This window comes from Oratosquilla oratoria, chromosome 23 (genome assembly GCF_046742065.1).
Source record: "Oratosquilla oratoria isolate Oo_2021 chromosome 23, ASM4674206v1, whole genome shotgun sequence".
NCBI lineage: Eukaryota > Metazoa > Arthropoda > Malacostraca > Stomatopoda > Squillidae > Oratosquilla > Oratosquilla oratoria.
The window spans coordinates 20,600,708-20,627,805 of NC_134799.1; the positions used below are offsets into that span (position 1 = coordinate 20,600,708).

At 36.6% G+C, this 27,098-nt stretch overlaps 1 protein-coding gene across 4 annotated transcripts in view; it reads right to left on the minus strand.

Moving 5' to 3' along the window:
- LOC143038010 (uncharacterized) overlaps window positions 1–27,098 on the minus strand; it is a 76,391-nt gene that overhangs the window by 6,968 nt on the left and 42,325 nt on the right. For all 4 annotated transcript variants that reach the window (XM_076206840.1, XM_076206839.1, XM_076206841.1 and 1 more), the window contains one exon: window positions 8,579–8,791. In XM_076206840.1, the coding sequence (XP_076062955.1) occupies window positions 8,579–8,791 (213 nt within the window). The remainder of the gene's footprint in view (window positions 1–8,578; window positions 8,792–27,098) is intronic.

Here is a 27,098-nt window from a genome sequence, read left to right on the forward strand (position 1 = left end):
GTTGAGAGGGAGGGGTGATGGTGAGTTTGGGAGTGTAGTAGGGAGATTCTCAGGAGTGAAGAGACAGTAAAGTTTAAGATTTTCTATAGACCCCAAACTATTAATTCACGAATCATGTCAGTTTATTATCATTATTGGTGTTGTTATTGTTATTAATGTTGGTAATATTATTATTATCATTATTGTTATTATCATCATCATCATTATGAACATTGTTTTTATTACTATCATCATCATTGTTATTATCTTATAATTTTAGTTATCAATAGTGTTATCATCATATTGATCCATTATAAAAGGGCTAAATGGCAATATTCATCAAGGCGACGGCATTCCAATAATGAGACAGACACTTTCACATAAACATAAACATAAGTGTTTTGAAATAATATTTATAATTTATCAATAGCTTTAAGAGTGATATTATATATTCTTTAATATATTACTATAAGTAATATTCAAGCCAACTGTAGTACACTGTATTGACTCTATCTTCCTTATTAGTTTTTTTCTGCGGTACCTTATCAAATGCCATTTGTAGGTCCATTTGTATTATGTCTATTAATCTTGAGTAGAAGCAGATCAAGTTTGTTGTACATGATCTTCCTTGTCTGAATCTAAATTGATTTGGATTCAGTATAGTTTTTTTTCCAAATACTTAACCCATCTGTTTTTGACGACTTTTTCAAAAAAAATTTGCTAATGTGCTTGTTAGGGAAACCGGTCTGTAGTTTGATGGGTCTTCTTAGTTTCCTCCCTTATAAATTGGTACAATGTTTGCCTTCTTCCAGTCCTGTGGCATTTTTCCTTCTTTAAGTGAGAATTTAATTATATTGTATATTTTGTCTGTTAATTCTTCCATGCATTCTTTCAGTATCCAATTTGCAATTCCGTCTGGACCATGTGATTTTCTGACATCAAGGGTTTTAATTTGGTCGCTGATTTCCTTCTGTGTTACAATTATTTCTTTCATTGAGGGGGATATCTCTCTATTTCCTCACAGTTAGGTGAGTTTTCTATTGTGAATACTGATTTGAAATGGTTGTTCATAATTTCAGCCATTTCCAGTTCTTCTGTATATTCATTTTTACCTTGGCGCAGTTTTTCTAATTCTTGTTTGTTCTTCAGTTTGCCATTTACATACCTGTAAAATAGTTTGGATTCTTCCTTGCATTTTTCTATTATTTTTTTTTTCACAGTTTCTTATTTTATTTGGGTATTTTTACATATTCATTTCTTAGTTTGATGTACATTTGCCATTGGCTTACTTTCTTGTCTCTTTTCCATTTCTTACAAGCTTTGTCTCTATTATCCTTAGCTTCACTACATCTTTTGTTGTACCAGCTTTTTATGTATGTTCTTTCCATTTTTTGTTGTGGTACATATTTATTTACTCTTTCATTATAAATATCTTTTAGTATATTCCATTTCTTTTCCATCCCTGTTTCTTCATTTAGGAATTTTTCCCAGTTTGCATTGCGGAAGAATTTTTTGAGTTTCTCAAGTTTTTTGTTGTTGTACATTAGTCTTCCTATTCTATGTTTATAATTTTTGCTTTGATCCATTTGCTCTTTCAACTTCAATTCTATTAGTACATGGTCACTCTTTCCTATCGGAGTTTTGTAATCAATTTTATCAACAATCTCAGGCTCTGTCGTAAGTATTAAGTCCAACTTTGAAGGTTCTTCACTACCTCTATATCCAGTATTTTCCCTAATCCACTGGGTCATTGTGTATTTGATGAGATGAGGTGCCTGAGAAGTATGATAGGGGTTACTAGGTTGGATAGAGTGAGAAATGAGGTGAGAAGGAGACTGGGGTGGAAAGGAAGTTGGTAGATAGGGTTGATGAAAGAGTATTGGGATGGTTTGGACACATGGAAAGAATGAGTAAAGAAAGACTAGTAAAAGAGGTGTGGAAGACAGAGGTGGAAGGAGTGAACATGAGGGGGCGACCTAGTATGAAATGGATGGATGGGGTAAAAGTGGCATTGGGAAAAAGGGGAATGTCTGTTGCAGAAGGACGGGAGAGGACAGAAGACAGGGGTGAATGGAGAATAGTTGTGTATGGATGATGTTATGATGCATGAGGAGGAGTGGGTGGGAGATGGGGGTGATAAAGGATGTGTGAGAAATAAATTGATGCAGCCCGAAGGGATTTCTCCCCGCCTCCTCCTTTTCTGCATGAGGGGACAGAGGGGAGGTCACCAATTTAATGAAGGGGCCTTGCTGTGGATGTGGTGTGTCTTGCGACACTGCTTCTCACCCTGGATAGTGGACAAGATGCAGGGATGAGCCATCATCCAGGAGGTGCCAAAATAAGAGGGAGGAAATAAGGGGAGTGGTTTTTATGCCTTTGTTTTTTGGCTACCTCCCTTGTAAGGGGGAAAAAGCCTTTGGTATTTGTATGTATTCACATTTAGAATATGCTACTTCCGTATAGTCACTGAATCTCATTAAAGACATTGACAAATTGAAAAAAGTATAAATGTGTGCCAGAAAACTGATTCTAAATATGAAATATATCATATGAAAATAAACTAAAACAGATTAATCTAATTTTCCTAAAAAAAAGTGTAAACTCAGGGGTGATTTGATACAGGTCTTTAACCTCTTCAGTACGGGCCAAAATCTCGCGGGCAGCATTAGCTGCCAGACGTACGATGTGTCATAATAATACTCACATCATAAAATATAGTCACCGCTTATATCGATCGTTCTCTCTTTCACCCGTGAATTTTGATAACCATAGAAAATGTGATGAAGACAGCTTAGATAGTATGTCATTACGCAGGGGCAACTACAATAAATATAATCAAGACGCCGATATGGCAGCCTCGCATATCCACTTGCTCCTCATGCCGCCTACGTATGCGGCACCGTATGGAAGGGGTTAAGATTCTAAGGGGAACTGACATAAAAAATGACAAATTTTCATACTGAATACAAATCAGACAACAAATAATGGTCTTAACCTGTCAGGAAGTAGATTTAATTTGGAAGTGGGTAGAAACACCTTAACCGTGTATTAACTGAATGGAATAAACTTCATGTAGAGGCAGTGCAAGGTAGTATAGTTTGAAGATTTAAGATTCATTTAGATAAACACCTAAGCAATATGCTGTAATGCCTGCCATTTATTTTATTTTTGATGACACTGCACTTGTGGCAGGATCAGAGGAGGGATTGAGGTAGTTAGTGACAGAGTTTGGGAAGGTGTATTTACCTAGTTGTATTTTACAGGACGGGAGCTATGCTTGTAGTGACCCGTTTTCGTATCTCTCCACATCCAGTTTATTCTTGAAATCATGTATAGTTCTGGCATTTACTGTTTCTCTGTTCAGTTTGTTCCAGACATCGATCACTCTGTGTGGGAAGCTATTTTTTTTCAGGTCTTCTGTAACTGTCTTTCTTTAGTTTCTTTTTGTGTCCTCTTGTTTCTCTTTTGTCCCATTTTAATAGGTCGTCTCTATCGAGAACTTCCATCCCTTTCATAATTCTGAAAATGGTCAACAAATTGCCTCTTTCCCTTCTCTGCTCTAGTGTTGACAGCTGTAATTTCTCCAATCTTTGTTCATATGTCAGATTTGATAGTGTGGGTGCCATTTTTGTCACTGCTCTTTGGATTCTTTCTAATTTTCTTATGTTTTTTTGTTGTTGTAGGTGCCCACATTGATACAGCATATTCTAATTTCGGTCTTATCAGTGTAACAATTATTTTCTTAACCATCTCCTCATCCATGTAATTGAAGGCCACTTTCATTGATCTTAATAAGTTGAAAGTCTCTCCAAATAATTTATTTACATGTTTGTCAGGTGTCAAGTCACTAGAGATGATTACTCCTAGGTCCCTCTCTGAGTTTACTTTTTTGACTTCTTTGTTTCCAATCGTATATTTTCCCGAAACTCTATTTTTACCTCTTCCAAATTCCATTATGCTACATTTCTTGATGTTGAAGTTCATCTCGTGTCTCCGGCTCCATTCCCATACTTTATCCAGGTCATCTTGCAGCGATCTGCAATCTTCTTCTGTTTTCACTCTCTTGAGTAATTTGGCATTGTCAGCAAAAAAGTTCATGTAACAATTTACTCCTTCATCCATATCATTTATGTATATGGCAAACATTAAAGGAGCCAAAACAGAGCCTTGGGGGATGCCACTTTTTACATCTTCCCATTTCGAATTTTTGTCTCTAAGTACCACTCTCATTTTTCTCCCAGTTAACCCCTTCGATACGATGATGCCTACATAGGTGTCATGAGGAGCAAGTGGGTACGCAAGGATGCCAATGTCGGCGTCTTGATTACATTTATTGTAGTTGTACCTGCGTGACCCCCATGCTCTGTAAACTGGCTTCATCACATTTTCTATGGTTATCAAAATTCACGGGTGAAAGAGAACACGAGCAATACAGCAGTGACTTTATTTTTTATAATGCGAGTATTAAGACGCAACATTGCATGTCTGGCAGCTAATGCTGCCCGCAAGATTTTGGCCCGGAGCGAAGGGGTTAAGAAATCCTTCACCCATTCCACCAATGTGCCTTGAATTCTTCCTATTTTTTCAATTTTACTTATTAATTTTTTATGTGTGAAAGAAGGAAGTTGAAGATAAATGTGGGTAAAAGGTGACGAGATGTACAAGGGGAGAAAGTGGCAGCAGACTGGAAGTGAGTATTAAGGGAGAGAGACTGGAGGAAGTGGATAGTTTTAGATACTTGGGTGTGAATGTGGCAGGAAAGGGAGGAGTGGAGGTGAAGGTAGAATGTAGATTGAGAGAAGCGAGTAAATGCCTTGGTGGATTAAAAAGTGTAATGAGAAATAGACATTTGGGAATGGATGCTAAAAGGAGATTGTATTTACCTAGTTGTATTTACCTAGTTGTATTTTGCGGGAAGGGGAGCTATGCTCGTGTTGTCCCGCCTTTGTATCTTGCAGTGTCTAGTTTGTTTTTAAACTCATGAATGGTTTTTGCGCATACTATTCCATTGTCCAGTTTGTTCCAAGTGTCCAAAACTCTATGAGGAAAACTGTTTTTCTTCAGTTCTCTTCTATAGCTATGTTTTTTTATTTTCTTTCCATGTCCTCTTGTGTTTCTTTTGTCCCAGTTAAGTAAGTTCTCACTATCGAGTACCTCTGTGCCTTTCATGATTCTGTAGATGGTCAATAGGTCACCTCTCTCTCTTCTTTGCTCCAGTGTCGGTAACTCCAGTTTAGCCAATCTCTCTTCGTATGATAGGTTTGCAAGTGCAGGTGCCATTTTTGTAGCTGCTCTTTGGATTCTTTCTATTTTCTTTATATTCTTTTTGGTACTGGGGGACCACAATGTCGCTGCATACTCTAATCTAGGCCTTATCAATGTAACCAATATTTTTTTCATCATGTCTTCGTCCAAGTATGTAAACGCCACTTTTATTGATCTTAGCAAGTTGTAAGTCTCCCCGACAATTTTGTTAATCTGTATATCATAGGACAAGTCGTTCGTGATAATTACTCCCAAATCTTTTTCGGATCCTACTTTCTTTACTTCTTTGGTTCCAATTGTATATTTTCCTGATATTCTGTTTTTGCTTTTTCCAAACTCCATTATGCTACACTTCTTAGTATTAAAGTCCACTTCCCATTTCTGACTCCAGTTCCATACCCTATTAAGGTCTTCTTGCAGTGCTTCACAGTCCTCATCAGTTTCTATTTTCCTTAGCAGTTTGGCGTCATCGGCAAAGAAGCTCATGTAGCAGTTCACGTCCTCATCCATGTCATTCATATAGATAGCAAACATTATTGGTGCCAGCACAGATCCTTGCAGTACTCCACTGATCACCTCTTTCCAGTCTGAATATTTTTCTCTGAGCACTACTCTCATCTTTCTACCAGTCAGAAAGTCCTCTATCCATTTTAGTAGGTTTCCCTGTATTCCTCCTATGTGTTCCAGCTTTTTTAGTAGTTTTCTGTGTGGTACTTTGTCAAAGGCTTTTTGCAAGTCTAGGAATGCACAATCAGCCCATCCATTTCTTTCTTGCACTATGTCTATTAGTCTTGAGTAAAAGCATATTAAGTTTGTGGAGCATGATCTTCCTTGTCTGAATCCGAATTGTCTTGGGTTTAATATGTCATTGTCTTCCAGATGTTTTACCCATCTATTCTTGATTATTTTCTCACAAATTTTGGCTATGGTGCTTGTTAGTGATACTGGCCTATAGTTGGTGGGTTCTTCTTTGTTTCCTCCTTTGTGTATTGGTACAATGTTAGCGTTTTTCCAGTCCTCGGGTATCTTTCCTTCTTTGAGTGAGCTGTTTATTAAGATGTGTATTTTGTCTGTTAGTTCTTCTTTGCACTCCTTTAGAATCCAATTTGCAATACCGTCCGGGCCATGTGATTTTCTGACATCCAGCCTTGATAAATGTTCTGATATTTCCTTTAGTGATGCTGTAAACTCATTCATGAGGGGAGATTTCTTGTTTTTATCTATGTCACAATTTGGTATTTTCTCTCTGGTGAAAACAGATTTAAAGTGGTTGTTCATGATTTCGGCCATCTCTAAATCTTCTGTGTATTCTATGTTTCCTTGGCATAGTTTCACCAATTCCTGTTTGTTTTTAAGTTTACCATTCACATACCGATAGAATAGTTTGGGCTGCTCTTTGCATTTGTCTATAATATCCTTCTCATGGTTCCTTTTCTCCTCTCTTCTCACATTAACATACTCATTTCTATAGTTAACATAAATTTGCCATTTGCTTTGTTTTTTGTCTTTTCTCCACTTTTTCCAAGCTTTGTCCCTTCTGTCTTTTGCCTCACTGCATCTTTTGTTGAACCAACATTTAATGTACTCTCTCTCTCGCTTTTGTCTTGGTACATGCCTGTTTACCCCTTCATTGTAGTTTTCCATCAATATATTCCATTTCTCTTCCACTGCTGTTTCTTCCCTGTAAAATATTTCCCAGTTTGCATTCCGGAAGAATGTCTTTAGTTTTGTAAAGTCTGTTTTGTTGTACCTCAGTCTTCCTTTCCTATGCTTTTCGTTCCTCTCTATGTCTATTTCTTCCTTTAGTATAGTTTCGATGAGTACATGGTCACTCTTTCCAATTGGTGTCTCATACTGGACTTTATGCACTATTTCAGGCTCTGTTGTAAATATTAGATCTATGAAGGAGTGATTGTGCCAACAGCACTGTATGAGACAGAAACATGGAACATACAAGAGGAGGAATCTGAATGTGCTTGAAATGAGGTGCCTGAGACGTATGATGGGGGTTACTAGGTTGGATAGAGCGAGAAATGAGGAACTAAGGAGAATGGTGGTGGAGAGAGAGTTGGGAGATGGGTTGAAGAAAGAATATTGGAATGGTTTGGACACATGGAAAGAATGAGTGAAGAAAGATTAGTAAAAAAGGTGTAGAAGATAGAGGTGGAGAGAGTGAACATGAAGGAGCGACCAAGGATGAGATAGATGGATGAGGTAAAAGGCAAACTGGGAAAGAGGGGAATGTCTGTTGAGGAGGGAAGGGAGAAGATAGACAATGGGGGTAAATGGAGAATGGTTGTGTATGGATGATGCTGTGGTGCATGAAAAGGAGTGGGTTGGGGATGGGGGGGTGAGGGAATGTGTGTGAAAAATAATTTGACACAGCCTGAAGGGATTTCTCCCCATCTTTTTTTCTGCATGAGGGGACAGAGAGTGGGGGTTACCAATTAAATAAAGTGGCCTTGCTGTGGATGTGCTGTGTCTTGCAACACTGCTCCTGATCCAGGGCAGTGGGTGAGATGAAGGGATGACCCCTCATCCAGGAGGAGCCAAGATAAGAGGGAGGGAGAAGGTGAATGGGTGTAGAGTATGTTGGGGATGGAAGAGGTGGGAGTAGATTTTATGCCTTTGATTTTTGGCTACCTCCCATGTAAGGTGGAAAAAGCCTTTGATATACGTATCATTATCTATCTATTTATTATAATTTATCTGCTTATCTGACCCAGGGCAATGGGGGAGATGCAGGGATGACCCATCATCCAGAAGAAGCAAAGAAAAGAGAGTGGGAAGGAGTGGAGTGGGTGGGGATGAAACATGGTGGAGGTGGAATTATACCTTTTCACTTTGGCTACCTCCCTTTTAAGGGGCAAAAAGCCCTTGGTATATGAATATATATATATATCTGTTAAATTTTTATTTTTTATTTACTATCTATTATAAATTAATGTTGTCTATATATTGTCATTATCTACTAATTTATTTTATTAATTTCCCCCCCCCCCCCACACACACACACATCTGACCTAGTTATGGACCAAAAGGTCTCCTGTTGGTATGTTCTTCCTTTGTAATCCTTTGTAAGTATTTAGCAAAAGGTAAGGATTTTTGGGGGCTTTCATAGACTTGAAGAATGCCTACATAAGGGTTGACACGAGTTTGTTAAGGTTGTGAGTGAGGGGGGTGGGGTACTGAATCCCTGGCCCTGGGATTGTGAAACAAGTGGCCTAAAGTTTGCATTGGGATTTCATGGAAGTTGAAAAAAAAGAGTGCAATTTTACGTGAATGTCTCATTTCCTAACTCTCTTCAATGTAGAACAAGTTGATCCATAATTACCTGGTCTGGAACATGTGAGTAGAAAGGAAATGTTATGACAGCAAACTTGTTACTATTGAAATACTTTCTGATGTAGGGCCCACTGAAGTAAGTCAGAGCATAATTCCACTGCTCCTTGATGGGTGTCACACCATCCCCACGTGTTGTATCAAAAACAAAGAATAACACTTTGTCTGATGTAACAATTTTCTCTGCCGTCCAAAAAGATGGATCCTGTAAATGGTAATATAACTTTGAGAAACATTAAGATTTAAAGCAACTTAAATAATGTTTAATATTACCTTTATATTATCTCAAATCCAATTTATTCTAATCTTCAGCTTACCATAAAATCAGGAAATTTCATTCCCACACTTGCACTGCATGTAAATATGGAGCACTTTAAGTTAACTTACAAATGTATGGACTCAAAAGAAATCTAATGGTTTCATGCCAAATGTATATTTTCAACTTAGAAATTTGGATCGAAAGAAAGAAAAATTTTCATCATTATCAATACTAAACACTGACTTTCACAATATTATATTCATAACATAATTACATTTATAAGAAGAATGAACAATGTCCAAGGACAAGAAATGGGATCATGTTGTACCAATTCATAAAACAGGAAGTTCTACCCCTTCTGACAGTTCCCTCCTTACCTACATTCTCTGTCTCACCTTATCAACCTGCCACACACATGTATAAGTGGATATAGCTCAAGCCCAAACGATATATGAGTTCAAATCTAAATATTATAATTAGAAATCAAAGATATAGATTAAGTTGGAACCGTACATGAATTTGAGACTAGGTATGTTAGAAAATTAGAGAATAGGAAACAAGACCCAACAAGTGTTGCTCCTATTCTGTATACTATCATTAGGTAAATACACACACACACACTTCAACGAACGGACGGCTTGAAGAACATTCTGAAGAAAAGTGCAGATTGTGGATCCCAACGCAAAGAGAAGTGCCTTTTTGTATTTACAGGGTGGGGGGAAATTGCTCGTGGGGTAGTGGGAAAGTAAGGAAAGAGGAGAAGGGGAGGGATTGCTGGGAAAATGGAAGGTAATGAGGAAGTAGAGGACTTGGTCCAAACAGACCGCCGTAAAGTAAACAAACGACCACAAGACGAGCTGGAGGACGACGGAATGTCTAATAAGAATGTAAAGATTAGAAGTATAGATAGGAACAATACAGTAGAAAGTGATGAGAATATTTTCAAGGGATTTAAAGAGAGTGGGGGGGACACAAACCCCCCCCGACTGACAAGACTAGAGAAGAAGGTTGATAAGGTGATCGAGGACTTGGAGAGTAGGTTAGGTCATATGAACACCATTTTACAAAGGGTTGAAAGATTGGAAGAACTGGAAAAGGCGAATAAAAACTTAACTGATGAAATAGAAGACCTAAAAAGACAGTTAAGAGAGGTAAAGGTGGAGAATGAGGAATTGAAGAAGAATAGTAAAGAAAACAGAGAAACGATAGCTAAAGAAAGTAAAAATTGGAAGAAAACCCAAGAAGGAAATAAGGTTTCATTCACTGACATAGTCAAACAGCAATTGAAAGAACATACTGAAGACTCAGTTATTAAAGTGATGAGACAAAAGGAGAATATAGTAAGGGATTTAGCAGACAAGAAGAAATGTATAATTATATTAGGAATGGAAGAGAAACACAACACAGATAGAACCACAAGAATCAAAGAGGAAAATGAAAAAGTAAGCCAATTACTAGAATCAGTTCAGGAAGATGAACCAGAAATTATGAAACAAATCGAAGAGAAATTTAGACTCGGAAAGTATAGCACAGACAAGACCAGACCAATTAAGATTAAATTCAAGTCACAAACAACGGCAGAGAATATCTTATCCAAAACAGGGAAACTAGCAACAAGTGAACAATACAAAAAGATATGGATAAAAAGAGAAATGAATAAAGAGGAAAGAGAGGAAGAAAAGCAGAAAAGACTGGAAGCTAAAGCAAAAAACGAGAACAGAACGGAGTCAGAGAAAGAGAGATTCTATTGGAGAGTAGTGAACATGAAACTAAGGAAGTTCGACATACAAAAGAAAAACATAAGGGAAACAGAGAACACAATGGAAGTGGCAGAAAACTAAGAGTGTCTTACACAAATATAGATGGATTAATAACAGGATTGAATGAGCTGAATGATTATTTGAAAGAAAAAGAACCGGACATAATGGGAATTGTAGAAACAAAATTAAAAGGCCCACTACCACCCAACAGTGTAGGACATGATGCATACAATTATTGGATTAGAAACAGAGAGAAAAAGCAAGGGGGTGGAGTTATGTTCCTGACTAAGAAGGATATAAACGTGAAAGGTGTCATATATGGAAAGAATACAGTAGAGATGATTATGATAGAAGTGGAAGACAGAGATAAGAAGAGCAGAAAATTTGTGATCAATTATGTGCCTCCGAAAACAGCCTCATGGGAGGAGAGTGAATATAAAAGTATGTTAGAGGACACAAAGATAGCATTAACTAAAATAATGGAAGACGGAGGAAGAATAGTTATGATGGGCGACTTTAATTGCAAAGAAATCTGCTGGGAAGAAATGACAGTAAAGAGTGGTGATGACTCATGGGGAAATGCTCTACTTGAGATGATTACTGACCATTCAATGACACAATGGATACAAGAGAACACTAGGTATAGAAATGAGGAAGAACCATCGAGGCTAGACTTAATAATTACATCTGAACCTAGAATAGTGGACAAGATTGAATATAAAACACCAATAGGTAAAAGTGACCACATATTGATTGAACTGGAACTTAATGAAGAAAAATATATGAAAAGAAATGAACAATATAGAAAAGGAAGAATGATGTATGAAAAAACAAACTTTGATAAAATAAGAGAATTCTTCCAACAAGAAAACTGGGAAGAAATATACAAAGAAGAAACATCAGTGGAAGAGAAATGGAATATTTTGACAAAAATTTACAAGGAGTGGAAAAGTATGTCCCAAGACAAAAACAAGAAAAAGAATATGTAAAATGCTGGTACAACAAAAGTTGTAGGGAGTTAAAAGACAAAAGAGACAAAGCCTGGACCAGATGGAAAAAAGACAGAAGACCTGAAAAATGGAAAATATATACCAGTTATAGAAATGAATATGTACAAAAGTGCAGAGAGGAAAAAAGAAAATATGAAAAAGATGTTATAGAAAAGTGTAAAGATCAACCAAAACTATTCTACAGATTTGTAAACAATAAACTGAAAAACAAACAAGTCTTGGAGAAATTAAGACAAGGAGGAGTTGAATACACTGAGGAAATGGAAATGGCAGAAATTATGAACAAACATTTTAAATCAGTGTTTACAAGGGAAAATATACAACCTGAAGAGATTGAGTGGAAAGAAAAAGTCCCCTCTATGGAAGAAATAGAAGTAACAAAGAATGAAATATTGACACACTTGGGTAATTTTGATGTCAGAAAATCGCATGGGCCAGATGAAATAGCAAACTGGATTCTGAAAGAATGCAGGAATGAACTGGCAGACAAAATACATAGCATAATAAGCAGTTCCTTAAAAGAAGGAAAAGTTCCAGAAGATTGGAAAAAAGCAAATATAGTACCTATATATAAAGGAGGAAATAAAGAAGAACCTACCAACTATAGACTAGTCTCTCTAACAAGTACAATAGCAAAAATTTGTGAAAGAATTATCAAAAGTAGATGGGTAAAATATTTAGAAAAAAACAACGTACTAAATCCAAGACAATTTGGATTCAGACAAGGACGATCATGCGTCACCAATTTAATATGTTTCTATTCAAGGCTAATAGATATAATACAAGAAAGAGATGGATGGGCTGATTGTGCATTTCTAGACCTAAAAAAAGCTTTTGACAAAGTACCACATAAGAAGTTGCTTAAGAAATTAGAATATGAAGGAGGAATACAAGGTAAATTGCTAAATTGGATGGAAGACTTTTTGCAAGAAAGAAAAATGAGAGTAGTGATAAGAGATCAGCACTCAAAATGGAATGAAGTAATAAGCGGTGTCCCGCAGGGAACAGTTCTGGCCCCAATAATGTTTGCTATATATATTAATGATATGGATGAAGGAATTGAAAGCTATATGAGCTTCTTTGCAGATGATGCAAAACTACTGAAAAGAGTGAAAACTGAAGAAGATTGTGAATCACTACAGAGAGATCTAAATAAAGTACAAGAATGGAGTAGGAAGTGGGAGATGGAGTTCAATACAAAAAAGTGTAGTATAATGGAATTTGGAAAAAGCAAAAACAGAATAACAGGATCATATAATTTGGGAGAAGAAGGAATAAAAAAAGTAGAAAATGAGAAGGACCTGGGAGTCATTGTTATGAATAATATGTCACCTGAGAAACATATAAATAAGATTTTTGGAGAAACTTATAATTTAATAAGAACAATCAAAGTGGCATTTACATACCTGGATGAAGAAATGGTGAGGAAAATCCTAATCACCCTGATAAGACCAAGATTGGAATATGCAGCAACGATATGGTCACCAAGTACAAAAAAATGTATAAAAAAACTTGAAAGAATACAAAGAGCAATTACAAAACTGGCACCAACACTCTCAAAACTATCATATGAAGAGAGACTACAAAAACTTAAACTACAGACACTAGAGCAAAGAAGAGAGAGAGGAGATTTGATAGCTATTTACAGAATCATGAAAGGCATAGAAATTACTGATAGAGAGAAACTGATAAAATGGGATGACAGAAATACAAGAGGACACGGAAAGAAAATAAAAAAAGACAGCTATAGAAGAGATTTTAAAAAGAACAGCTTTCCTCACAGAGCAATAGACAGTTGGAACAAGTTAGATGAGAAAGTGGTGTGTGCAAAATCAATACATGAATTTAAAAATAGTTTAGATAAAATGAGATATGAAGACGGGACCCCACGAGCATAGCTCCCCTTCCCGTAAAATACAACTAGGTAAATACAACTAGGTAAATACACACTTCAACGAACGGACGGCATAGAAGACGTTCTGAAGAAAATTGAAGTTTCGTGGATCCCAAAGCAAAGAGAAGTGCCTATTGTATTTGCAGGGTGGGGGAAAATTGCTCGTGGGGTAGTGGGAAAGTAGGGAAAGAGGAGAAGGGGAGGGATTGCTGGGGGAAATGGAAGGAAATGAGGAAGGAGTAGACTTGGCCCAGGCAGACAGGTGAAAGGTAAACAAACGGCCCCCCGACCAGCTGAGTGACGATGAAATGTCTAATAAAAATGTAAAGATTAGAAGTATAGATAAGAGCAATACAGTAGAAAGTGATGAGAATATTTTCCAGGGATTTAAAGAGGGTGGGGGGGACACAACACCCCCCCCCCCCCCACCCCCCCACCCACCCCGACTGACAAGACAGAAGAGAAGGTCGATAAGATGATCGAGGACTTGGAGCGTAGGTTTGGTCATGTTAACAACATTGTACAAAGGGTTGAAAAATTGGAAGAACTAGAGAAGGCGAACAAAAACTTAACTGAGGAAATAGAAAACCTGAAAAGACAGCTAAAAGAAGTAAAGGTGGAGAATGAGGAATTGAAGAGGAATAGTAAAGAAAACAGAGAGGGATGGAAGTCGATTAAAGAAAACAGTAAAGTTGCATTTACTGACATAATTAAACAGCAAATGAGAGAACAAACTGAAGACTCAGTTATTAAAGTGATGAGACAGAAGGAGAATATAGTAAGAGACTTAGCTGACAAAAAGAAATGTACAATTATATTAGGAATGGAAGAGAAACATAACCTAGATAGAACCTCAAGAACCAATGAGGAAAATGAAAAAGTAAGCAGTTTAGTAAAATCAGTTCAGGAAGATGAACCAGAAATTATGAAGGAAATTGAGGAAAAATTCAGGCTCGGAAAGTATAGTACAGATAAGACCAGACCAATTAAGATTAAATTCAGGTCACAAATGACGGCAGAGAATATCTTATCCAAAACAGGGAAACTAGCAACAAGTGAACAATATAAAAAGGTATGGATAAAAAGGGAAATGAATAAAGAGGAAAGAGAGGAAGAAAAGCAGAAAAGACTTGAAGCTAAGAAAAAAAACGAGAGCAGAACGGAGTCAGAGAAAGAGAGATTCTATTGGAGAGTAGTGAATATGAAACTAAGGCAGTTCGACATACAAGAGAAAAACAAAAGGGAAACAGAGAACACAATGGAAGTGACAGAAAACTAAGAGTGTCTTACACAAATATAGATGGATTAATAACAGGATTGAATGAGCTGAATGATTATTTGAAAGAAAAAGAACCGGACATAATGGGAATTGTAGAAACAAAATTAAAAGGTCCACTACCACCCAACAGTGTAGGACATGATGCATATAATTATTGGATTAAAAACAGAGAGAAAAAGCAAGGGGGTGGAGTTATGTTCCTGACTAAGAAGGATATAAACATGAAGGGTGTCATATATGGAAAGAATACAGTAGAGATGATTATGATAGAAGTGGAAGACAGAGATAAGAAGAGCAGAAAGTTTGTGATAAATTATGTGCCTCCGAAAACAGCCTCATGGGAGGAGAGTGAACATAAAAGTATGTTAGAGGACACAAAGATAACATTAAATAAAATAATGGAAGATGGAGGAAGAATAGTTATGATGGGCGACTTTAATTGCAAAGAAATCTGCTGGGAAGAAATGACAGTAAAGGGTGGAGACGGCTCATGGGGAAACGCTCTACTTGAGATGATTACTGACCATACAATGACACAATGGATACAGGAGAACACTAGGTATAGAAATGAAGAAGAACCATCGAGACTAGACTTAATAATTACATCTGAACCTAGAATAGTGGACAAGATTGAATATAAAACACCAATAAGTAAAAGTGACCACATATTGATTGAACTGGAACTTAATGAAGAAAAATATATGAAAAGAAATGAACAATATAGAAAAGGAAGAATGATGTATGAAAAAACAAACTTTGATAAAATAAGAGAATTCTTTCAACAAGAAAACTGGGAAGAAATATACAAAGAAGAAACAACAGTGGAAGAGAAATGGAATATTTTGACAAAAATTTACAAAAAAGGAGTGGAAAAGTATGTCCCAAGACAAAAACAAGAAAAAGAATATGTAAAATGCTGGTACAACAAAAGTTGTAGGGAGTTAAAAGACAAAAGAGACAAAGCTTGGACCAGATGGAAAAAAGACAGAAGACCTGAAAAATGGAAAATATATACCAGTTATAGAAATGAATATGTACAAACGTGCAGAGAGGAAAAGAGAAAATATGAAAAAGATGTCATAGAAAAGTGTAAAGATCAACCAAAACTATTCTACAGATTTGTAAACAATAAACTGAAAAACAAACAAGACTTGGAGAAATTAAGACAAGGGAGAGTTGAATACACTGAGGAAATGGAAATGGCGGAAATTATGAACAAACATTTTAAATCAGTGTTTACAAGGGAGAACATACAACCTGAGGAGATTGAATGGAAAGAGAAAGTCCCCCCTATGGAAGAAATAGAAGTAACAAAGAATGAAATATTGAAACACTTGAGTAATCTTGATGTCAGGAAATTGCATGGACCAGATGATATAGCAAACTGGATTCTGAAAGAATGCAGGAATGAACTGGCAGACAAAATACATAGCATACTAAACAGTTCCTTGAAAGAAGGAAAAGTTCCAGAAGATTGGAAAAAAGCAAATATAGTACCTATATATAAGGGAGGAAATAAAGAAGAACCTACAAACTATAGACCAGTCTCTCTAACAAGTACAATAGCAAAAATTTGTGAAAGAATTATCAAAAGTAGATGGGTAAAATATTTAGAAAAAACAAAGTGTTAAATCCAAGGCAATTTGGATTCAGACAAGGACGATCATGCGTCACCAATTTAATATGTTTCTATTCAAGGCTAATAGATATAATACAAGAAAGAGATGGATGGGCGGACTGTGCATTTCTAGACCTAAAGAAAGCGTTTGACAAAGTACCACATAAGAAGTTGCTTAAGAAATTAGAAACTGAAGGAGGAATACAGGGAAAACTACTAAATTGGATGGAAGACTTTTTGCAAGAAAGAAAAATGAGAGTAGTGATAAGAGACCAGCACTCAAAATGGGATAAAGTAATAAGCGGTGTTCCGCAGGGAACAGTACTGGCCCCAATAATGTTTGCTATATATATTAATGATATGGATGAAGGAATTGAAAGCTATATGAGCTTCTTTGCAGATGATGCAAAACTACTAAAAAGAGTGAAAACAGAAGAAGATTGTGAATCACTACAGAGAGATCTATATAAAGTACAGGAATGGAGTAGGAAGTGGGAGATGGAGTTCAATACAAAAAAGTGTAGTATAATGGAATTTGGAAAAAGCAAAAACAGAATAACAGGATCATATAATTTGGGAGAAGAAGGAATAAAAAAAGTAGAAAATGAAAAGGACCTGGGAGTCATTGTTATGAATAATATGTCACCTGAGAAACATATAAATAAGATTTTTGGAGAAACTTATAATCTAATAAGAACAATCAAAGTTGCATTTACATACCTGGATGAAGAAATGGTGAAGAAAATCCTAATCACCCTGATAAGACCAAGATTGGAATATGCAGCAACGATATGGTCACCAAGTACAAAAAAAATGTATAAAAAAACTTGAAAGAATACAAAGAGCAATTACAAAATTGGCACCAACACTCTCAAAACTATCATATGAAGAGAGACTAGAAAAAATTGAACTACAGACACTAGAGCAAAGAAGAGAGAGAGGAGATTTGATAGCTATTTACAGAATCATGAAAGGCATGGAAGTTACTGATAGAAAAAATCTAATAAAATGGGATGACAGAAACACAAGAGGACACGGAAAGAAAATAAAAAAAGACAGCTATAGAAGAGATTTGAAAAAGAACAGCTTTCCTCACAGAGTAATAGACAGTTGGAACAAGTTAGATGAGAAAGTGGTGTGTGCAAAAACAATACATGAATTTAAAAATAGTTTAGATAAAATGAGATATGAAGACGGGACCCCACGAGCATAGCTCCCCTTCCCGTAAAATACAACTAGGTAAATACTAGGTAAATACACCCTTTCACCGAATGGACAGCGAGAATTGGTGTTCCAAAGAAAAAGGAAAAACTACGTGGATCTCAACATCCAGGAAGTGCCTTTTTGTATTTATAGGGAAGGGGAGTGCTCGTGGAATAGTGGGGAAGTGATAGGGAAGGAGAAGGGAAGGGATATTGAGGGAAATGGAAGGAAATGAGGAAGAGAATGACATGGTCCAGGAAGCTAGGAGAAATGTAAACAAGAGACGAACTGAAGACGATGACTTTGGAGAGGACGGAATCAACAAAAATGTAAAGATTAGAAGTATAGATAAGAGCAATACAGTAGAAGGTGATGAGAATATTTTCCAGGGATTTAAAGAGGGTGGGGGGGACACAAACCCTCCCCGATTGACAAGACTAGAAGAGAAGCTCGATAAGATGATCGAGCACTGGGAGCTTAGGTTCGGTCACGTTAACAACATTGTGCAGAGGGTTGAAAAATTGGAAGAACTAGAGAAGGTGAACAAAAACTTAACTAAGGAAATTGAAGAATTAAAAAAACAGTTAAAAGAAGTAAAAGAGGAGAATAAAATCTTAAAGGAGAATAGTAAGGACAACAAAGAGGATTGGAAAAAAATCCAAGAAAACAGCAAAGTTGCATTTACTGACATAATCAAACAACAAATGAAAGAACAAACTGATGACTCAGTTATTAAAGTGATGAGACAGAAGGAGAATATAGTACGAGACTTAGCAGATAGAAAGAAATGTATGATTATATTAGGAATGGAAGAGAAACATAACCCAGATAGAACCACAAAAATCAAAGAGGAAAATGAAAAAGTAAGAAATTTACTAGAATTAGTTCAACGGCAGGGAATATCTTATCCAACGGCAGGGAATATCTTATCCAAAACAGGGAAACTAGCAACAAGTGAACAATATAAAAAGGTATGGATAAAAAGGGAAATGAATAAAGAGGAAAGAGAGGAGGAAATAAGGAAAAGACATGAAGCTAAGAAAAAAACGAGACCAGAACGGAGACAGAAAAACAAGAATTCTACTGGAGAGTAGTGAATATGAAATTGAAGAAATGGAAAATAACAGAGAGAAATACAAAAGAAACAGAGAATACAATGGAAATAACAGAAAGTTAAGAGTATCCTACACAAATATAGATGGATTAATAACAGGACTGAATGAACTGAACAAATATCTGAAAGAAAAAGATCCGGACATAATGGGAATTGTTGAGACAAAATTAAAAGGTCCACTACCACCCAACAGCATAGGACACAATGCATACAATTATTGGATTAGAAACAGAGAGATAAAACAAGGGGGTGGAGTTATGTTCCTGACTAAGAAGGATATAAACGTGAAGAGTGTCACATATGGGAAGAATAGAGTAGAGATGATTATGATAGAAGTAGAAGATAGAGATAAGAAGAGCAGAAAGTTTGTAATAAACTACGTGCCCCCAAAAACAGCCTCGTGGGAAGAGAATGAACATAAAAGCATGTCAGAAGACACAAGAATAAGACTAAATGAGATAATGGAAGATGGAGGAAGAATAGTTATGATGGGCGACTATAATTGCAAAGAAATATGCTGGGAAGAGATGACCGTAGAGGGTGGAGAAGACTCATGGGGAAGTGTTCTACTTGAGATGATTATTGACCACACAATGACACAATGGATCCAAGAGAACACTAGGTATAGAAATGAAGAAAAACCATCGAGACTAGACCTAATAATCACATCAGAACCTAAAATAGTGGAAAAGATAGAATACCAGGCACCAATAAGCAAAAGTGACCACATATTGATAGAACTAGAACTAAATGAGAAAAAATACATGAAAAGAAATGAACAATATAGAAAAGGAAGATTGATGTATGAAAAAACAAATTTTGATAAAATAAGAGAATGCTTCCAAAATGAAAACTGGGAAAGAATACACAAAGAAAATACAACAGTAGAAGAGAAATGGAATATTTTGACAAAAATCTATAAAAAAGGAGTAGAAAAGTATGTCCCAAGACAAAAACAAGAAAAAGAATATGTAAAGTGCTGGTACAATAAAAGTTGTAGGGAGATAAAAGACAAAAGAGACAAAGCTTGGACCAAATGGAACAAAAACAAAAGACCACAAAAATGGAAAATATATACTTGTTATATAAATGAATATGTACAAGCATGCAGAGAGGAAAAGAGAAAATATGAAAAAGATATCATAGAAAAATGTAAAGATCAACCAAAACTATTCTACAGATTTGTAAACAATAAACTGAAAAACAAACAAGACTTGGAGAAATTAAGACAAGGAGGAGTTGAATACACAGAGGAAATTGAAATGGCGGAAATTATGAACAAACATTTTAAATCAGTGTTTACAAGGGAGAACATACAACCTGAAGAGATCGAATGGAAAGAAAAAGTCCCCTCTATGAAAGAAATAGAAGTAACAAAGAATGAAATATTGAAACACTTGAGTAATCTTGATGTCAGAAAATCGCATGGACCAGATGATATAGCAAACTGGATTTTGAAAGAATGCAGGAATGAACTGGCAGACATAATACATAGCATAATAAACAGTTCTTTGAAAGAAGGTAAAGTTCCAGAAGATTGGAAAAAAGCAAATATAGTACCTATATATAAAGGGGGAAATAAAGAAGACCCTACCAACTATAGGCCAGTCTCTCTAACAAGTACAATAGCATAAATTTGTGAAAGAATTGTCAAAAATAGATGGGTAAAATATTTAGAAAAAAACAACGTGCTAAATCCAGGGCAATTTGGATTTAGACAAGGACGATCATGCGTCACCAATTCAATATGTTTCTATTCAAGGCTAATACATATAATACAAGAAAGTGATGGATGGGCTGATTGTGCATTTCTAGACCTAAAAAAAGCTTTTGACAAAGTACAACATAAGAAGCTGCTTAAAAAATTAGAAACTGAAGGAGGAATACAGGGTAAACTGCTTAATTGGGTGGAAGACTTTTTGCAAGAAAGAAAAATGAGAGTAGTGATAAGAGTCCAACACTCAAAATGGGATGAAGTAATAAGCGGTGTTCCACAAGGAACAGTTCTGGCCCCAATAATGTTTGCTATATATATTAATGATATGGATGAAGGAATTGAAAGCTATATGAGCTTCTTTGCAGATGATGCAAAACTATTGAAAAAAGTGAACATGGAAGAAGATTGTGAATCACTACAAAGAGATCTAAATAAAGTGCAGGAATGGAGTAGGAAGTGGGAGATGGAGTTCAATACAAAGAAGTGTAGTATAATGGAATTTGGAAAAAGTAAAAACAGAATAACAGGATCATATAAATTGGGAGAAGGAATAAAAAAAAGTAGAAAATGAAAAGGACCTGGGAGTCATTGTTATGAATAATATGTCACCTGAGAAACATATAAATAAGATTTTTGGAGAAACCTATAATTTAATAAGAACAATCAAAGTTGCATTTACATACCTGGATGAAGAAATGGTGAAGAAAATTCTAATCACCCTGATAAGACCAAGATTGGAATATGCAGCAATGATATGGTCATCAAGTACAAAAAAATGTATAAAAAAAACTTGAAAGAATACAAAGAGCAATTACAAAATTGGCACCAACACTCAAAACTATCATATGAAGAGAGACTACAAAAACTTGAACTAAAGACACTAGAGCAAAGAAGAGAGAGAGGAGATTTGATAGCTATTTACAGAATCATGAAAGGCATAGAAATTACTGATAGAGAGAATCTGATAAAATGGGATAACAAAAAAAAAAAGAGGACATGGAAAGAAAATAAAAAAAGACAGCTATAGAAGAGACCTGAAAAAGAACAGCTTTCCTCACAGAGTAATAGACAGTTGGAACAAGTTAGATGAGAAAGTGGTGTGTGCAAAAACAATACATGAATTTAAAAATTGTTTAGATAAAATGAGAAATGAAGACGGGACCCCACGAGCATAGCTCCCCTTCCCGTAAAATACAATTAGGTAAATACACACACATGAATAAGAAGGGAATATGGAGGAAATAGGAAACCTTTTTTGATATTTACAACTGGGGCAACCAAGGATGAGATGGATGGATGGAGTAATAGAGGTATTGGGAAAGAGGGGAATGTTTTTTGAGGAAGGAAGGGAGAACACAGAAGATATGGGTGAGTGGAGAATGGTTGTGTATGGATGATGCTGTGATGCATGGAAGGGAATGGGTGGGGGGTAGGGGTGAGGGATAACATGTGAATGATATTTTGATGCAGCTTGAAGGGATTTCTCCCTGTCCTCTCTTTTTCTGGATGAGGGGTTGGAGAGGGGGATTGCCAATTAAATGAAGTGGCCTTGCTGTGGATGTGCTGTATCTTGCTACATTGCTTTTGACCCAGGGCTGTGGGTGAGATACAGGGATGACCCGTCATCCAGGAGGAGCCAAGATAAGAGGGCGGGTGGGTGGTGAGTGGGAGCAGATTATGTGGGGATGGAATGGGTGAGTGGATTTTATGCCTTTGTTTTTTTAAGCTATCTTCCTTCAAGGGAAAATAGCCATTGGTATATGTATGTATGTACAACTGGGGAGTGACCAAACATGTATCAAAGACTAGTGGAATGAAGAAGCAGAAACAGGACTGGTTTAACAAAAAGTGTGAGATTACAAAAAAGGCTAGGTACATGGTTTGGGGAAAATGGAGTACGAGAAGAACTAAAAAAAACAAAAGAATCTTACAAACAAGCTACAAATGACTATGTAAGAATTAACAGAGAGGAAGAAAGCAATTCTGAAAGAGGTGTAGTACATATATGCAAAGATGAACCAAAACTGTTTTACAGGATTATAAATGGTAAATTATGACACAGGGAAGTAATCACCAAGTTAATATTGGGTGGTGAGATCTTTGAAGAAGCCTCAGCTCAGGCAGAAATGTAAATGGAAATTTCCCATCAGTCTTCACAAAAGAGCATTTTTTGAATGAAAGTGAGGGGAGCAAAAAACCAAGTTTAAGAGATAAAAATGTAGAGATGAGGGAAGTGCTCAATCTCCTGGGACCAGAGAGTGTGATAAAAGTTTCAGGACCTTATGGGATCTCAAACTGGATACTTAGAGGATGTAGGGAAGAACTAGCAGACAAGATTCATAGTCTTATTACATGTTCATTGAAAGAAGGCATTATGTCACTTAATTGGAAAAGGGCACATGTGGTGTCAATTCACAAAGATGGGAATAAGGAAACACCACTAAATTATAGGCTGGTACCACTGACCATTACAATAGTGAAATTATGTGAAAGGATCGTGAAACATCGATGGATCAAATATCTTGAGAAGGTGAACATTCTGATAGACAATCAGTTTGGCTTCAGATCAGGAAGGTTTTGTGTATTGAACCTTTTAACCTCTTCAATAAGAGTCAAATATTCGTGCTCACATCAGGTTCCCTGATATACAATGATGCATCAAAATATGCGCATTACAAAATATGAAGTTACTGCTGTTATACTCATTCTCTTTCACCCTGAATAAATATAACATCACAGAAAATGTGATCAAGCCTGTTCACAGAATATGGGGTCACTCAGCTACAACTACAAAATAAATATAATCAGGAAGCTGACCCCAGCATCCTTGTATAACCCATTCATGTCTCATGACGCATATGTAGGCATCATCATATTCAAGCGGTTAAACTTTTACTCATGAGTGATTGATGAAATGCAAGAGAGAGAGGGGTGGGTGGATTGTGTGTACCTCGACCTAGGGAAGGCATTTGATAAATCACCTCACAGTTCACTTATGTGGAAATTGGAGTATGTTGGAGGACTGAGAGGCAAACTACTATAATGGATGAAAAATTTCTTGAGGGAAAGATATATGAGGATAGTAGTAAAGGATAAGATGTCAAGATGGAGAGAAGTAACAAGCAGATTTCCACAAGATTCAGTGCTTGCACTTATAATGTTTCTTGTTTATGTCAATGACATGATGGAATGTACAAGATATACCAACATATTTGCAGATGATGCAAAATCCATGAGAAGAGTGAAAAATAAGGAGAATGGTAGACTATTGCAAAAAGATCTAGACACTATTTCTGCAAGGAGGCAAGACTGGGAAATGAAGTTTAATACCAATAAATGCATTACTGAAAGTGGGCAGTAGTGGCAAAAGACCATCCTTAAACTATTCCTTGGGAGGTGAACCCATTACAAAAGCACAAGAGGAGAAAGATTTGGGAGTATTGATAAAAGACAAGCTGTCACCTGATAGACATATCAACAGGACTGTGAGACATATGGACTACTACAGAAGATCAAAGTGGCATTTTACTATATGGATGAGGAGATAATGAAAAAACTCATCAAAACCCAGCTCTGTCCAAGACTGGAGTATGCATCAGTGGTATGGTCCCCACACAGAGTGAAGGATATAAGCAAGATCAAGAGAATACAAAGGGCAGCAACCAAACTGGTCCCCAGCCTGGTAGATAAACCATATGAGGAAAGACTAAAAGTACTGGGTCTACCAACTTTGAAAGATCGAAGAGAAAGAGGTGATATGATTACAGTATTCAGGTCACTAAAGGGGATAGATTGCACTGACAGAAGAGATCTCCTGATTAAAGATGGGAGGGCTTTAAGAGGTCATGGGAGCAAATTAAGAAAGACCACATGTCTAAAGGATGTGAAGAAATACAGTTTTCCATATAGATGCATAAATACCTGGAATAGCTTAGGAAGTGATAATTAAGGATTTAGATTAGGTTGAACCGTAGCTGAATTTGAGGCTAGTTAGGATAGATAATTAGAGAATAGGAGATGGGACTCAACAAACACTGCTCCTTTTCCTGTATACTATAATTAGGTAAATGCAATTAGGTAAACATATACAGTGGTAGAGTTCCTGGCCACCACTATAGCAGTCTGGGTTTGAATCCTACCCAGGGCTGAAATAATTTCAGTATCATTGCACTATGTCGTTACTCCAACTCTTGTGGGTGGGGAGTTTGGGGTGTGTGTGTGTGTGTAAGGTCACAGCATTACCTATAGATCAGTCATATATGAGCTATGAGTTCTCTTCTGGGAGGGAAATAGCTGTCAATCTCGAGTCCAACACATGATCTAAGACCATAGTGAATGACAATTGATCTTCACAAAAAAGCCCAATTTTTTGGAGAAAAGTGAGGGGAGCAAAAAACCAGATTTAGAAGATATAATTGTTGAAGTGAGGGAAGTATTCAATCTCCTGGGATCATTGGATGTGACAAAAGCTTCAGGACCTGACAGGATTTCAAACTGGATACTTAAAAAATGTAGGGAACAACTAAAGGACAAGCTCCACAGTCTTATTACATGTTCATTGAGAGAAGGCATTGTGCTGCTTGATTGGAAAACATAGTACCAATTCACAAAGGTGGAAACAAGGAAACACCACTAAATTGTAGGCTGGTATCACTAACCAGCACAATAGTGAAATTATGTGAAAGGTCTGTGAAAGATGAATGGAACAAATATCTTGAAAAGATGAACATTCTGACAGAGTCAGTTTGACTTCAGATCTAGAAAGTCATGTCTGTCAAACCTTTTAACCACTTTGGTATGATGATGCCTACATAGACATCATGAGGCATGTGTGGGTACATGAGGATGCTGGCATTGGTGTCTTGATTATTTATTTGTTGTAGTTGTACATGAGTTACCTCTGGATTCTCTGAACTGGTTTGTTCATGTTTTCTGTGTTTATTATTACTCAGAGTAGAAGAGAACAAATGATACAGAAGTGACTTTATATTTCATAATGCCAGTAGAATGATGCAAATTACAGAAGGCAGCTGATGCTGCATACGAGAATCTGAGTTGTGCTTAAGTGGATAAGCTTTTACTCAAAAGTGATTGATGTGCTGCAAGAGCAAGAGGGGTGGGTGGATTGTGTGTACCTCAACCTAGAAAAGGCATTTGATTAAGTACCTTAAGTCAACTCATGTGGAAATTGAAGCATGTTGGAGGATTGAGAGACAAACTACTAGAATGGATTAAAGACTTTATGAAGGAAAGATACATGAGGACAGTAGTAAAGGATAAGATGTCAAGCTGGAGTGCAGTATTGAGTGGAGTTCCACAAGGTTCAGTTTAATGTTTCTTGTCTATGTTTGTCTATAATGTTTCCTGTCTATGTCAATGACATGATGGAAGAAACAACAAGATATGCCAACATGTTTGCAGATGATGCAAAAATTATTGGAAGAGTGAAAAATGAGGAGGATGGTAGAATATTGCAAAAAGATCTAGACATTATTTTTGCATGGAGCCAAGAATGGGAAAGTAGTTCAATACCCAAAAAATGCAGAGTACTGGAAATGGGCAATAGTGGTAAAAAGCCATCCTTAAACTATTCCTTGGGAAGTGAACCCATTTCAAAAACAAAAGAGGAAAAAGACTTGGGAGTGCTGATAAAAGACCTGTCACCTGATGGATATATAAACAGGATTGTGGGAGAGAAATATGGACTGTATAGGGCAGAAACATGGAACATAAGAGACGAAGAGTTTAAATGTGTTCGAGATGAAATACCTGAGAAGTATGGTAGGGGTTACTAGGTTGGATAGAGTGAGAAATGAGGAGGTGAGGAGGAGAGCAGGGTTGGAAAGGGAGTTGAGATATAGGGTTCATGAAAGAATATTGGGATAGTTTGGACACTTGGAAAGAATGAGTGAAGAAAGATTAGTAAAAGAGGTGTGGAAGACTGATGTGGATGGAGTGAACTTGAGGGGCAACCAAGGATGAGATAGATGGATGGGGTTAAAGGGGCACTGGGAAAGAGGGGAATGTCTGTTGAGGAAGGAAAGGAGAAGATAGGAGATAGGGGGGAGTGGAGAATGGTCATGTACGGATGATGCTGTGATGCAAGGGAGTGGGTGGGTGTAAGAGGTTGGTAGGTTAAAGTAGACAAGTAGGTAGATAGAGGGGTAGGTGGTGAGAAATTAATTTTATGACTTAGATGTCATATTCTTGCTCACCGCCTAATGTTTGTAAACATAAGCTAGGGTATCGATATAGGTGCTGATGTTACAGATTGTTAATGCTAAAGCCACTTTGCTTTGTAACAAGATTGATTGCATAAGCAGTATTGCTTGAGACAGTATAACAGTCTTTCTGATTGGAGAAAAGGGTGGAGAAGGAGAGAAATTATTGGTGCATGGATGTAAAGTCACACCCTTAAAGGGTGGCACTTATTTGAAACATTCAAAGTTATTGAATGAATTAAATAGTGATGCCGAAGCAGACTTGGGTTGGTGGGTGTAAAAGGATCCCAGGTGGGAATCCTCTGGTGTACATAAGACCACACATTGTACAAGAATTCGTGAAGAAAATGAAGAAGAGTTTAAGTTCAATTTAATTCCCCTTCATTTACTAAGTAATGGAACTTGACTAAAAGCATACACTACGAAAGAGGCATGGG